Below are 15,378 nucleotides of genomic sequence, written 5' to 3'. Positions count from 1 at the left end.
CAATAGTTATCAGATACCATAAATGAATTAGGAGACAGACCACTTAGTAGGACTTGCAAAAAGTTGACAGACGAGAACTAGTGGAGAAGACAAAAGAACCACTGCATGTCTTCATTGATTTGAAAACTAAATTGACTTCTGTATCTGCCATTTTAATTTACCTATTCACTGGATCTCATTGAATCCCTTTATGATGTTTGCTTATATCTAGTCCTCTTCTCCATATTCTCGTCACTGGGCACAGCTATGCTTACTATATTTTTTTCTACACTCTTGTATACAGCCTGGAGCAAAATAAAATAAAATAGCCCCTGACCCTAAACAAAATAACAAAAATCCACCCAAGCACAGCAATAATTTCCTCTCACCAAACTGGAAAATTGTTTGCCTGTTTCCATCAAAGTGGTTCATTCTTCAAAAGTTAACTATCACAGAAAAGGGGCATATATTAAAAAAAAAAAACCAAACGATCCAAGAAGAGCAAAAATCACTCCATTTACCTCTGACACATAAAGCAAACATGATTTAATCAGTATTGAAAACAATGAAGCAAATAAAAAAAAAAACAGTCTGCCAACTGAAAAATCAATAAAGCAAAAAGTGTATCGTATTTGTCTAACCTAAAAACAATGAGACAAAAATGGACCACATCCAATCCATCTCATTTGGGACCTAAGTCCCATATTGGACACACTGCACTCATTGGTGCTGTCCTTAAGAGGACTTGTGACTGCTGCTTTCTTTCCACAGTTCCCAGGACTGCTCCAGTTCACCCGGTGCCCCACCACTTTTCTTCCATAATATCCCCATGACACAATGTCCCAAAGGTTTCGTCCGTAATGGCCTGTCCATGCCTTATCCATTAACTATATTTCACCATGTTTTAAAGCCTCAAAGAGCTAGGGGTATCACTACTTGTCTTATTTCCCAGCTGACACACTGAACTGCAATTTTCCTTAAATAGTAGAAAATTGGAATCCCGGTTGGCCAGGGACTCTAAAGTCTCAGACTTCTGAGGCATAAAAATAAACAAACAAACATGAAAATGTTTCTGCGACCAGAATGATTTTTGGTTTCACTGCAAACCTTCTGTATCTGAACGCTGTTTTATAGATTTGGTCTTGTAATCTTTTCCTGTGCATATTTCCAATGGATCTCAATTGGTCTTTTCTCTAAAAACCGGATCAATGATTTCAAGTCACAGCCGATAACTTTCACGTCACCTTGTTTCCTTTTATGGCATGATAATGGAAACACGGGGGAATGTGCCATACAGTTTTGGACATGTGTGAAGCTAGTGTGTTTCACAGATTCACACTTCTCAGTCACTCTTCCTTAAACGGCTGTCATCTGGCGTGATGGATAAATAGGCCATGAGACTCTCATCATCTGGAAGTCTGGATGGGACTTGTTCACAAGATGTGGCAGAGTTTTGGGAAAGAAAGCAGACACCAAGGCCTATGTCTGGAACCGGTACCATGTTACTTATGCCTTGTTCTGTTGGCCACAGCAAGTCACAAGCCCAGCCCCTACTCACAGAATGGGTTGAGAGACTGAGTCTTTCCATGGAACAAACTGTGTAGCCACGTTGCAAAAAACCTGCATAGAAGGAGAGGCAAAAAACTATATCGTCATTTTTGCAACCTACCAAGGCCATTCTCCCTTAATGTAGAATGTATATGGTCCTATAAATGTCAGTTTTTATATATTAGTGGTCTTTACTCAATATGTCATAAGAGGAATAACACAATATTAGGAATGAGGTTTTCTAAGTTTCAATTTTGGTTTTTCCACTACTCTAGGAATATTACTTTTCCATATAACAAGTTACTACAAATTTAGTGGCTTAAAACAACATGAATTTATTACCTTAAAGTTCTGGAAGTCAGAGTCCAAAATTAGTCTCACAGGACTAGAAACCAAGGTGTCGGCAGGCCTGTGTTTATTCTGGAGACTCTAGGGGGGAAATCCTTTTCCAGCTTCTAGAGGCTGCCTACGTGCCTTAGCTCGTGGCTTCTTCCTTTGTCTTCAGAAGCCCACAGTGTGACATCTTCTTTTCCCTGACTTTGCTTCTTTGTATCTTTTCCTTTTTGACTGTGACCTTCCTGCTTCATTCTTTTAAGGGCCCTTGCAAATTGTTTATGTTGGACCTACCCAGTTAATCCAGGATAATCTTTCCATATCAAAATCCTTAACTGCATCTGCAAAGTGCCCTTTACCAAGAAGTAACAAATTCACAGGTTACAGTGATTAGGACTTTTGGATATTTGGGGGCTGTTTTCAGTTCTCCATACCATAGTTCAGCAAATTGTGAATTTATAGGCCAAATCTGGCTGGCCACCTGCTTTTGTAGATAAGTTTTTGTGGGAACATAGCAACATTCATTCTTTTACACAATGTCCATTACTATTTTCAGACTACAGCAGTAGAAATGAGTTGCAACAAAGATTACATGGCCTGCAAAGACTAATATATTTACTTTCTGGTCCTTTATAAATTTTGCTGACCTTGTTCTGGATTATACTATTGCAAAGAGCAAGTTATTTCATCTTACTAAGCATAATAGAAGCATGGGTAGGCATGGAAGGAGCCTAAAAAAGTAATTTTGTTTAAACTCTAGTCTGTATGTTTCTTTGCAAAAATTGCCTTTTTATCAGAATACCTGTAAATGGTCATTCAGCTCCTGCTTGAATGCGTGGAACTAAAAAGAACTCGCTTTCTAATGAAATGGTTCATGTTTATATCAAACAACTCTAATTCAGAGAATGATAACAATATATTCTTTATGTTCAGCAAGTTTTGTTCCTGTAACTTTCTTGTCTGGTGTAATTTCTACCCTCTAGGACCAGAGAGGATAAGTGTAAACTCTCTTCTCTAGAGAGCATTATAAAAATTTGAATCTGCAATCATATCTCAAAGTATTATGGTAATACCATGAGGGAGTTGAGGAAAGCATCACTAGCGCTTCTTCCAGATCTACACGTTTGTGATATTGTTGATATAGTGAATCTTCTGAGAATCTTATTTAGGTATTTGGTCTTGATGAACATGTGGGACATATTCTATGTTCTTTGTGATTAGGTGGGGTGTCAACAAAGGTCTTAGATAAAGGAGGATCTTGCTAAGCAAGTTCTTCTCTAGATGACAGAAATGCCACTACCCCAGCCTTGTATGTCAGTATTTCCTGATGTGGGGGTCACTGTCTAGGTCCAGCTCGGATAAGTCCCCATTTTGCCGTGTGGGTATACGTCACCAGAAGGTTGGGCCTCCTCTTCGTGTAAGGTGAACGATAGCTCATGGGCTTTATGGGTGAGGAAGTAAGAGTGGTAATTTCTCATCTGGAATGGAGACCTTCACAATGCCTAAGCCCCAAATCCTTCTCCTGTAATTTTGATTTCAGTTCAGAGAGAATCCAGATGTTGCGCTTAGTAGGCGGTAATGCAAAGAATATGAACACCCTCAATGAGACCACACCTCCACTGCTTAGACGAAATAGAATCTTAACCAGGGGAATGCCAAATTCCTCTTTAAGGTACTGGAGCACTCACTGAGTCTTGCACAAGTGAGCTGACATGAGAACTCTCCTGGCCTTCGGGATTCAGAGCAGTAGGCCATGCCTTAAAGAGAAAGCCATCCGTTCCTTGTGAGGGAGGTGAGTTGAGGCAACAGAGTGATGCCCATCAAAAAGGGCTTACAAAGCTAAATTGTCATTAGAACTACATATCATACTTGTCTTAATTGGGGCTTTCCTAGTACTTCATTCATTTATCCAACAATTTTGAATAATTGAATATTGAATTTTTATTGTATGCTTGTCTTCCTGCTAGGGGCTGAAGGAAGAAAATACTTTGCCTAATTTCTCCAATTTGCCTTGAAGTTGCTTTCTCTTCTGTTCATTAATAATCATTAATTATCCTTGTCTAAAATCCTTCAATAAGTTGAGATCTCTTCCTCCTTTGAACAGTGTCACCTTCACCCACTAGTCACAAAATCAGAAAACCAGGAGTTCTCTTTTCAATTTGTCCCACATTCTACCAATTTTACTTAATAAATATTTCTTAAATCTATACCTCATCCTTTCCTTTGCTCCCTACCACAGCCCTAATTTAACACATTTATCATCTTCTTGGAAAGACTCCTACCATGAGTTACTTTACCTCAATATCTTGAGCCATCTCCATCTTAGCTCCATCCACATAAATGCAACACCAATGCTATTTGCCAACATAAAACCCGGTACTTGTCTCTTCATTGTGTATATCGTATAAACTTCAAGCTCCTAATAGTGTATATTAGGTCATAAATGAATTTACCTCTTGCTTACCTTTCCAGCCATCTCTTTACCACTCCCTTTCTTGAAATTTTTATCCAGAAATTCTAAATTTCTTGTAGTTCTACACCATCATGATGTTTCTGGGCTCTCTGTTTTCTCCTCTCCCTATTTACTTTTATTCCTACTTATCTTTTAATTTTCAGCCCAAGCATTTCTTCCAAGATTCCATTCTCAGTACTCTTTTCCCTCTCCCTTCTTCTGCCATCAAACTAGGTGGTTGCTCCTTTTCTGTGACCCATACAGTCTGCGCACACCTTTGTTACTGCTCTTTTCATTTTTCTTTTGCAGTAGATTGTGAGCCCCTTGAAGACAGGGACAGCTCTATCTTATTTATGTTCTAGGTGCTTATTCCAGCACTGGCACATAATTGGCCCTCAACGAATGCTATTTGTATCAATCCATAATTTAGTCAACTTGATGTTACCAGCAAGTTGAGTGTCCAGACACAACAGAGGTTTCCAAAGTGAATTGCCAATAAAGTGATCTGCATCCTGTAACATATCCCTGGACCAAGTAGAGTAACTTTCCTTCAGATGATATTTTGGATGATGAAAGGCAGAATTGAAACAATCCCTTCATTAATTGTGCTGATTTTGCAACATTAATAAATAGGTAAACAGGGAAAACGGACTTTGGCCCAGTGGTTAGGGTGTCCGTCTACCACATGGGAGGTCCGCGGGGTTCAAGCCCCGGGCCTCCTTGACCCGTGTGGAGCTGGCCCATGTGCAGTGCTGATGCGCGCAAGGAGTGCCGTGCCACGCAAGGGTGTCCCCCGCGTGGGGGAGCCCCACGCGCAAGGAATGCGCCCGTGAGGAAAGCCGCCCAGCGTGAAAAGAAAGTGCAGCCTGCCCAGGAATGGCACCGCCCACACTTCCCGTGCCGCTGACGACAACAGAAGCGGACAAAGAAACAAGACGCAGCAAATAGACACCAAGAACAGACAACCAGGGGAGGGGGGAAAATTAAATAAATAAATAAATCTTTAAAAAAAATAAAATAAAATAAATAAATAGGTAAACAGTTTCTCTTACCATTTGTACAACTGAAATGAACTCCCTGGAAAGAAAAGTACATGAGAATTGTGATTTAAAAGACAGAGACCATTTAACGTCCTTCCCATTGTATCTAGTAAACACTGAGTTACATTAGGACCGAAGCATAGCTGTAATGGCAGAGTGCTGGCAGAGATTAGCGATGCTTTATTTCTGTTTTGTTTACCATAATGAACTGGTCAATAAACATCACAAATTGTTTATCTATATAAATCTTGACAGATTACTCCTTATGAAATCCATTTAGCAAGTGAGGTTTTCCCATAAGAATGAAAAATGAAGATTTTAAACAGATTGCGGGAGAAGCTCTGGCTGTACCTAGAGAGTTAGTGTAATAAAGGTTTCTTTATATTAATATTACAAAAACCATTTATCCTGGCAAAATCAATATCACAATTCATCTTAGTTTGGTATTTCCCTTTCTAAGCTTAAAATGTCTTTCCCTTTATTATATATAATTTTGTTTTAATAAATGTGAAATATATTTCATTTAGGAGGTACTCTTGAGGAGGGATCACTTATAAAATGACATCAAACTTCTGGCTTATTTGCTAAAGAGTCTTGGAAATGTTTTAAATTATATTCAAGGGGCTGAGAAATTTACAGGAATCATTTTACTTAAACTTTAATTACAGAATTATCCCTAGTGTCCTTTGGGCTAGAAATAAACTACAGCATTCAGAAAAGTCTCCTTCTTTCAACTTCATTTAGGCAAAATTTCCTTACTGAAATCAAGCAATTACGGCAAGTCAGATAAGTTGGGTACAACAATGGCTGAAACTAGAGACTATAAAATCAGAAATGGTTATATTTAATTACTCAAAACATGGCATGCTGTCCTTAGAAGTGATTTATTTATTTCATTTGGATTTGGAACTTAATTTCCCATGCATATTGACAGAGCTAACTTGGAGATATGTGTATAGCAGTTGGCTGGAACAAAATAGACTACATAAAAGAAAGGCATTATGTTGTACACTGGAAACTATTACTCTAAATGTACTGTATGCAAAATAAGTGTGATTGTCTCACAAGTGAATAGCAATAAAAACTGAAATACTCAAGAGACACTTATTAACATGAGTAGTATAGTGATATATATATATGCATTGGGAGAAACTTGCATCTTATTGTTTATGCTCAGCAATACTATATTAAAAGCCTATAATGACATACTCTAAGTAATAGCATAAAATGAAATTCAGAGCAAATCTAATATTTCACTGCCTCTATAATTCCATTTTAATTTAATACATAATTTTCTTCAGCTGTAATACTTAAGTAGCCTTAAGAAAGCATTTGTTTCTTGGAATGGAGGTCTGATGTGATGTCTATAAATGAAGGCACTAATATAGTTGTTTGTTGGGGGAAATGTCCTTTTATCATACCATAAAAAGGGCAAACTACAGTATTATGGTTTTCAAGAAAAACTGTACTTTATTTATTCCCAAGGGGATATTAGTCCATAAAACAAATTTGTAACTTATTTGGCAGCCTTAGCTTTTATCGGCCTTTTTAAGGGTGTTGAATGATTACACAAGAGATCACACTGCAGAAGCTGCAGTGGTTTAAAGTAGCACACTATCCATCTGGCAGCTTTCTTAGGAAATATAGGTGGATCCACTTACTGTTGTCTAAAGTGTACCACATGGTGGGTCCTTGTTTAAAGGTGGGTGGTCATCTTACATGTGTTGTTTTTGCTTCTCTAATGCCAGACTTGTGTATCCCCATCAGTGCCACTCAGGTAGGCTAAGTCTTTGAATAATTCACTCTGAGGAAACAGGTTTCAGTTTTTGTCATGGCAAAATGCCTGGACAGGGATTTCATAGGTAACTTTGGGTCCAAGAAATTTAAGTTGGAGTGAAGTTACCCCATTATATTTATATCAACATCTTCTGGTAAATCAGAATAATGCTGTGTTCTCTGACAATCATGGACAAATGAGTTTCTCATAAAATAAAATATGAAAATGCAACCTATGTTAACGTATTGACAACACTTGAACATGTCTTCCTCAAACTTTATCTCTATACTATCTTTTTAGTGAAACTCAATCTTTATAAAAGTAAATATAGACTTTCAAGATTTCTTAGTATGAACAGTGGTTGTCATCCCAGTTCTTTGTTTCATAACTGAATGATTACTTGAAAAGATCTAAATTTTTAGCTGATGGGAGAACTGCTTTTGTGAGAAAGCAAAATTTACAGTATTCTTAATTGAACAACTTGTGATTCAAAAATCTGTAAGGTGTAGGGTGGTAAATATGAAAAGAAATATGTTTTGCCATTATTACTTTACAAAGACAAGGCTTTATAGAGATTTTATGTCTAGAGTTTTCATAAAGAATTTTTGTTTCGATTTAATTTTTGTTTCTGGTTTATTTTTTGCTTTAGCCAAAGCATCTTTTTCAATATATTGGGAAACCAGGACCATTTTACTCTACAGTGTTATTGATAGGTAGGCCTTGTATTATAAATTATTAATCACAATGCTACTTCTTTGATGATTTATTTGTCTTGTTTTCAGATGTCAGCCTTGCAATTGTCATCTCTCAGGAGCCTTGAATGAAACCTGTCACTCAGTCACCGGCCAATGTTTCTGCAAAAGATTTGTCACTGGCTCCAAGTGTGATGCTTGTGTTCCCAATGCAAGCCATTTGGATGTCAACAATCTGTTGGGTTGCAGCACAAGTAAGTGAACTAGGGCTCAGTGCTGGCCAATGAAGCAGCACCATATGTGGAAGAGTGTCTTGTTTTCTTTCTCCTCTAGGAGCCCATCAGAAAGACTTAGGTTCAATGTGGAGAAGTTGGGTAAGAAAATTAAAAGAAAAATAATGTACTGAACAGAGTTTGTGTTCTTTTTTCTTGATTAGATAACTGAAAATAATGGTATGATTATGTTAATAGAGGGAAATTTACAATGGTATGTTGGAATGAAATCGCCAAGAAGGTGACCAAATACTGGTTTTTCCCTGGATAGGGAACTTTCAGTGCTAGAATCAGGACACTACTGGGTATACACAGAATGTTGGTCACCCTACCACCCAAGGACATTTCCAGTTTTCTGTGACAAATGGAAGATTTATTCTTATTTATTAGTAGTCTGTGTATCTACCTATGTCCAGAACTTTATAGGCACTGTGACACTATCAGTTGTTTATTATTATTATAGCTATTATTATCATTATTTACCACAATATATTGCTTATTCCTATATTTGCCATTCATTTCTTTCTGATTTTAGTTGAATTAGTTGTTTAAACATTAATTAATTAAACATATCTTTAACTTCTTGAAGTCAATGATTATATCTTAGTGTAAGTAATATATCTTAACACCATTCTCCAGTACCTTGAATTGACCTCTCAAGGTAATCTGCAGTCCTACATTTTCATAGCATATTTAGGATTTCTTTATATTTACTTCAAGATTGTATATCATTTCATTTTTCAGAATTTCTGTAAAATGCCTCCTGGGCAACATGTAGTAAGCAACCCTCTCAGCATAGGGTGAAATATATATTCTCCTTGTGGTGTCCTGTGATCGTCATGAGTCACAATGCTAGGAAATGCCACAAGTCATAACCAGATCATTGCAAATAGCAGGCGTGGAGTTGTGTTATCTAATTTTAAGGGAAGGAGAGAAATAAGCAACTGAATATTGGCTCCACAGCAACTGTACTAGATTTTGAGGTGATGGAAGTCAGAGTGTACTAATGCTTAACATGGCATGTTCAGATTTTGTATCTGTGCTAGTGTTTCTTCATTATCCTATGTTTCAGTGGTGCCCCTAGATTTTAGTATATGCCATTTGCAAAGTAAAACTCTAAGTATGTATTCACACTTCTCAAGGACTGTTGTAATTGCCTTTGGCTATAAATACAGTCTAAACAGAAATCTGGATTCCATTGGGCATTTAATTAATATTTATTTTTAATTGATTAGCTATGTAGTTGATTTGTGTGCAACATAAATTCTAGCACATTTCTTTTAGAAATGAGTTATAGAATATCACATCATTTATAGAAGAATAGAATTACAGACAGCATACCTAATCTTAATGATTTCTGATTGGTTCTGCCACTAATTTTGTGTGAAAACATTGGCATGTGCTCCACTTTTTGCTACCTATTCTTACACTTGAGACAGTCTATCAATTATGCCTTGGGCAAAACTAGATAGTCTGGTCCCTGGTAACCTGGCCTACGTTTCTTAGTAGTGGGTAACATTTAATTTTATATTAAATTCTTTCCTTCTCTGGGCTAGCCATACTTGGATATTTGCAGATACATCCTAATTATTCTTCCCAGGATATACTCATTTTGATTTTTTTATCCCTTTAAAATTTTGACCCTTAGTATTGAACTCATGCTCTCAACTGCTGGGTGTTACTGCTGTTTTAGGTTTGCGTTTGACAAACCTTTATAATACACTATGCAAACTTAGGAGTACAGCACCAGCTGAGGTAAATTAGACAGGATTCTTGCCTTCGAAGTAACTTAAAACATAGTAGCAAGAGTAATGTGCTAACGGTGGGATGACTGTGAAGGGATCCCACCTTATTTCCTGTCTTACCTTGGTTTTTACATGTACTTACTTTATCCTAGCAACAGGTAGAAAAAAAAACACTTCAAAAGATATGTCACCAGTGAAAGAAATGTAGTGCTAGCTCTTGCGAAAACTGTGAACTGCTTCTGAGTGTTTTGCTCTGTGTTGACTGAAGTTAAGGATCTGTGTTCCTGAAGAGTTAAAACGTGTCATGGTGCCCTTCCACACAGTTTGGGAAAGATGCCATTATAGTTACTATTGTATTTTCCCCCTCCTTAGAGGCCACTGGTAATATTATGGCAATATTATCTGTGATTTTGTTGGCAACTAATTGAGATGGGGTGGATGGGAATCCTAGTATATCATTTCCAAAATCCAGAAGACTTGAATTCAAATAATATGCTCGTATATCATGCATTAACTTCTTTGCTATCAATATTTGTTTCACACTCTCCAAGATGATAGTCATTCTCATTGATGGGCAGACAAAAGCAAAACAGGAATTAAATAGATCTGCTTTCTGTATGTTCTTATACTGAATGACGTTACAGTTTACCATAAAGTTTTGACTGTAAACTTAAATAAATACACACACTTGCTTCTAACCATCCATGTCTTACTCACGTTTAAGATTTCTTGATACTGTTCTCATTTTTGTGTTTATTTTTATTTATTTGTTTTAATTAAAGAAGTTGTGCATTTACAAAACAATCATGCAGAACATACAGGATTCCCATAGAACTCCACCACCATTGTTGTAGGACATTTTTTCCAATTGATAAAAGAACATCCACATATTAGTACTAACTATAGTCTATGGCTTACATTAGGTGTAATTTTCCCATAAACCACTCTATAATTAATACCATGTATTACTACTGTACATTGGTTATAATTCATCTAAGAATGTTCTCTTCTACCATTAACCACAATCCATCATCCATCACAGAGTTTACTATATTATATAGTCCCATGCTTTGTACAGTCCATCTAAAGTGTACACTCTGTGGCTCTCATATTCATTTCAGAGTTGTGTTGTCATCACCTCAGTCAATATTAGAATGTTCTTATTACTCCAGAAAGAAAAAGGTCTATTCCCTTATACACCCCTATTGTTGGCCCTTAACAAACTTTGCTGCCATTGATGTAAAAATATATTACTGTTAGCTATAGTCTATAAGTTATATTATCTGCATTTTTCCCATGTATCACCGTATTCTTAACACCTTGTAATATGGACATACATTTTATTCTAGTTCATAGAAGAACATTCTTGTATTTGTACTAATATCCACAAATCTCATCCACCACTGAGCTCACTATGTTATATAATCCCAAGTCTATTAGTCAGGGTGGCTATACCCCTGAGGAAAGACAGTGAAGGTATACTGCTGACCTTGCCAGCTGAAAGCAAACTGTTTCTGGTGGTCCTTACTAATGGCAATTGAGAAAAAAAGCACCTGCCAGATCAATAGCCACATACCAGATAACAGGGGATTTGTTGATTTGCTCAAGCAATGATACCACATCTGGAACAGCAGCTGCAATTGGAGTAACCAACTGGTTAAGTTACGATAATTTACTATCATCCTCCAAGGCCTGTCTGTTTTTGGCACAGGCCAAATAGGAGTGTTGAATGGGGATGCAGTGGGAATCACCACCCCTATATCCTTCAAATCCTTGGTGGCACTGATTTCTGCAATCCCTCTAGGAATCTGGTATTGCTTTTGATTTACTGTTTTGCTAGATAGGGGCAGTTCTATTGGCTTCCACTTGGCTTTTCATACCATAGTAGCCTTCACTCTGCAAGTCACAGACCCTTTGTGGAGATTCTGCCAGTTATTGGGCATGTCTATTCCAATTATGCATTCTGGAACTGGGGAAATAACCACAGAATGGGCCTGGGAACCCACTGGATCCACTGTGAGAAGACCTGAACTAAACCTCCATTGATCACCTGACTTCCATAAACCCCTACTCTGACTGGTAGACCACAGTGATATTTTGGGTCTCCTGGAATTAATGCCATTTCTGAGCAAGTACCTAATAATCACCAAAATGCCTAATAATTTCCTTTTCCCCAATGTACAGTTACCCTAATAAAAGGCCTTAGGTCTCTTTTGGGAAAGCTGGGAGGAAGATTAACAGTATAAGTTTTTGGCAGTGTAACAGGATCCTTCCCCAAGGGGACCTGGCCTTCCCCTTGTTCAAAGAGCTCTGTCTGGGTCTGTAAACTGTCCCAAGTCTAGGAATTGATTAAAGGGCTGTGAGTCTCTGTTTCTATAATTCAAGTTAGGGTTTTGTTCACTAGACCTAGAGCTCTTCTGCTTATGCAGATCAAGTAGGAATTTAGTAGACTGCCCACCGATTTCACTTACAAGTACCCCATGATCTATTAGCCAACACCGTAGGTCTGTGTGACTCAGACTCTTGCTGCTTTGAGCCTGCCTTTCATTGTGGTAGCCATGCCTACCTTGTTTTTGTCAGTGAAGTGCCGTTACTTGCCTTCTACCAGCTGGAGATCTGATCATCCCCACAGTGTTTAAGGATTCTAGTTCCATGAGGGCAGTTCCCACAGTAATACCTGACCTACAGAGAAGACTAACCACTGAACTCTTCAAGAAAGATGGAGTTAGTCTCACAAATCTATTCCTCACACTCCTGGTTTAAAATACTGTCTTCTGGGTGTTCCTGAGGTGGGTGGAAAGGTCTTAAATGGTGTGCCCATTCTAGCATTCCAATCTAAGTGTTTGGATCCCCTCATCTATGGTGTACCAGAATATTGTTGGCCATCTTTTAGTACGTGTTTCAGCCAGTCACCCAAACAAACTGTCAGATCCCTTTCTAACCCTTCGAACTACAGCATTTAATCCAGAATCTCTGCTTAGTGAGCTCAAATAAAAAAATTCACCCTGAACCAACCTTATATTCCTTTCACCATTACCCCATATCCTTAATACCCATTGCCACACATATTCCCCTGATTTCTATGTAAATTGGAAAGCTCATGCCGTTCATTTAGAGTATAATGTAGAATCTAATCAGCATAGTCATGGGTCATGGGTCACACTTGGTACCTCACCTTTGGGAGCTTGTTATGATTTTTCTCTAGTTATAGGTCTGGAAGAGAAGAGGGGTGGTATGATTGGTAAGGAAAAGAATTAGAAACGTCTTCCAAGCTAATGACCACAGTGCATTCCTCTGTACTTTCATCTGGTGAAGATAGGATTATCTCTTTAGGGAAGGGTTGGATGTCAAACTCCTAAGGGCATGGTGGAGCTTGGGTGATCATTTCTTCAGGGCAGGGAGGAGGTGGAGACTTCTTGGGCAAGCTTGAGATTGGGCAATGCGGTCTTGAGGTTAGGTAGTACGGACCTCAGGACAGGAAGAAGGTCTGGGCTCCCTAGGACAGGCTGAAGGCTGGGTGATACAAACCTGACATTGGGTGGTCTCCACAGAGCAGACTATTACAAGTTTGTCTTGCAAAGTCTCATCGGAATTTAGGGTTTCAGTGTCCCCACTGGTATCATCATTAACCCACGTCTCCATCCCAGTCCTCAGGGTTCCACTCATTTCTATTCAATGCTATCACTTTAACAGCAGATGCCCTGCAAGGTTAAGATTTTAGTTTCTGTTATAACTCTGCTACTCATACAAGGAGACTCTGTATCTGGTTTCCAGAAATCTCAAGTGTGTGGCTGCATGAAACAAGCACACACTGAAATTTTCACATCATTCATGCAGTGCTTAAGTTGAAAATTTGAAGATTTCAGCTCATCCTTTTCTTTTGTAACTGTATCCAGCATATTTAGGAACAGCCAGCCAACATAATCATACCTTTTAACTCCACAAAACTCTGTTAAGGTGTTAAAATACTCTCACCCAGATCCTTGCCTCTTATAAGCATGGAAGTAGTCATATCCAATAGTGATATCTCTGTTGCTAACTCATGCCATGGATTGTCGGTGGCCTCTTGATTATTGAAAAGCAAGTCATTAGTGCCCTCAAATCTAATCAGAGTAGAAAGCCAACTGCAAAAATCTCATAAATCCCATTTTTAAGATTTTGTTTCTCAAGAAACATTCCTAATAACAGGCTGTATTAGTCAGGTTTCTCTAAGGAAACAACCGATAGAAGGGATCTGTAAATCATATGAGATTTCATAAAATTGTCTCATACAACCATGGGGACACATAGGTCTGAATTCTGTGGGCAGGCTGCAAACCAGGGGCTCTGATGAATGTCCTTGATGTATTCTCAGGAGACGCTGGCTGTCTGAAGTAGAGATGGGAATTCTATCTTTGAATGCTGAAATCATTCACCCTTTTTAAAACATTCAACTGGTTGGATAAGAGGTCATTCATTGATGATGGAAATCTTAGTTGATTATAAATAACTAGACATCTATGCAATCAACTAATGATTTGAAAGTCCATTAAATGCCCTTGTATTACAGTTAGCCCAACCAAACAACTGTGCACCATTACCTGGTTGAGTTGATACATTAGCTTAACCATCACCCCAAAATTACCCTCTACTTTCTTTCTATTGGCATTTACATCCCTAGACTACCCCTTTAAGCCACATTCACATTTATACATTAATGGTGTTGGTTATATGAACAGTAATGTGTTAGCATCAACTCTATTAACTTCCTAACATTTATAATCAAACATTAAAAATTCTACATACATTAAGCATCAAGTTCCCCTTCTCAACCCTCATTCTATCCCATAGTGATCTATACTCTAGATTTAAACTCCATGAATTTACTCATTGTATTTAGTTCATATTAGTGAGACCATATTATATCTATCCTTTTTTGCCTGGTTTATTTCATTCAACATAATGTCCTCAAGGTTCATCCATGGTGTCACCTGTGTCCTTATTTCATTTCTTCTGTTGAATAGCACTCCATTGTAAATATGTACTACATTTTGTTTATTCATTCATCAGTTGATGGACACTTAGGTTGTTTTCTTCTTTGGGTAATTCTGAATAATGCCACTCTGAATATCAGTTTGCAAATATCAGTTCACATTCTTCCTTTCATTCCTTCTAAATATATTCCTAGCAGTGGAATTGCTGGATCATACAACAGTTCTATGTTTAGCTTCCTGAGGAACCACTAAACTGACTTCCACAGAAGCTACACATTCTACATTCCCACCAACAGTAAAGGAGGCTTCCTATTTCTCCACATTCTCTCCAGCACTTATTTTCTGATTCTTAAAATAATGGTTATTCTGTAAGGTGTGAAATGATATATCCTTGTGGTTTTGATTTTCATTTCCCTAACAGTTAGTGATGTTGAATATCTTTTTATGTGCTTCTTGGCCATTTGTATTTCCTCTTGGAAAATGTCTAAATCTTTTGCCCATTTTTAAATGTGTTAGTTGCCTTTTTTTATCAGTGAGGTGCATGATCTCTTTAAATAACATGGAAAT

At 37.8% G+C, this 15,378-nt stretch overlaps 1 protein-coding gene across 1 annotated transcript in view; it reads left to right on the top strand.

Annotated features, from left to right (window-relative positions):
* Positions 1 to 15,378, top strand: part of USH2A (usherin) — an 838,570-nt gene that overhangs the window by 223,365 nt on the left and 599,827 nt on the right. The window contains exon 14 of the mRNA XM_058275221.2: positions 7,912 to 8,075. Coding sequence (XP_058131204.1) covers positions 7,912 to 8,075 — 164 coding nt within the window. The remainder of the gene's footprint in view (positions 1 to 7,911; positions 8,076 to 15,378) is intronic.

Source organism: Dasypus novemcinctus, chromosome 13 (assembly GCF_030445035.2).
Source record: "Dasypus novemcinctus isolate mDasNov1 chromosome 13, mDasNov1.1.hap2, whole genome shotgun sequence".
NCBI lineage: Eukaryota > Metazoa > Chordata > Mammalia > Cingulata > Dasypodidae > Dasypus > Dasypus novemcinctus.
This window is presented reverse-complemented; position numbering and strand designations above follow the sequence as displayed.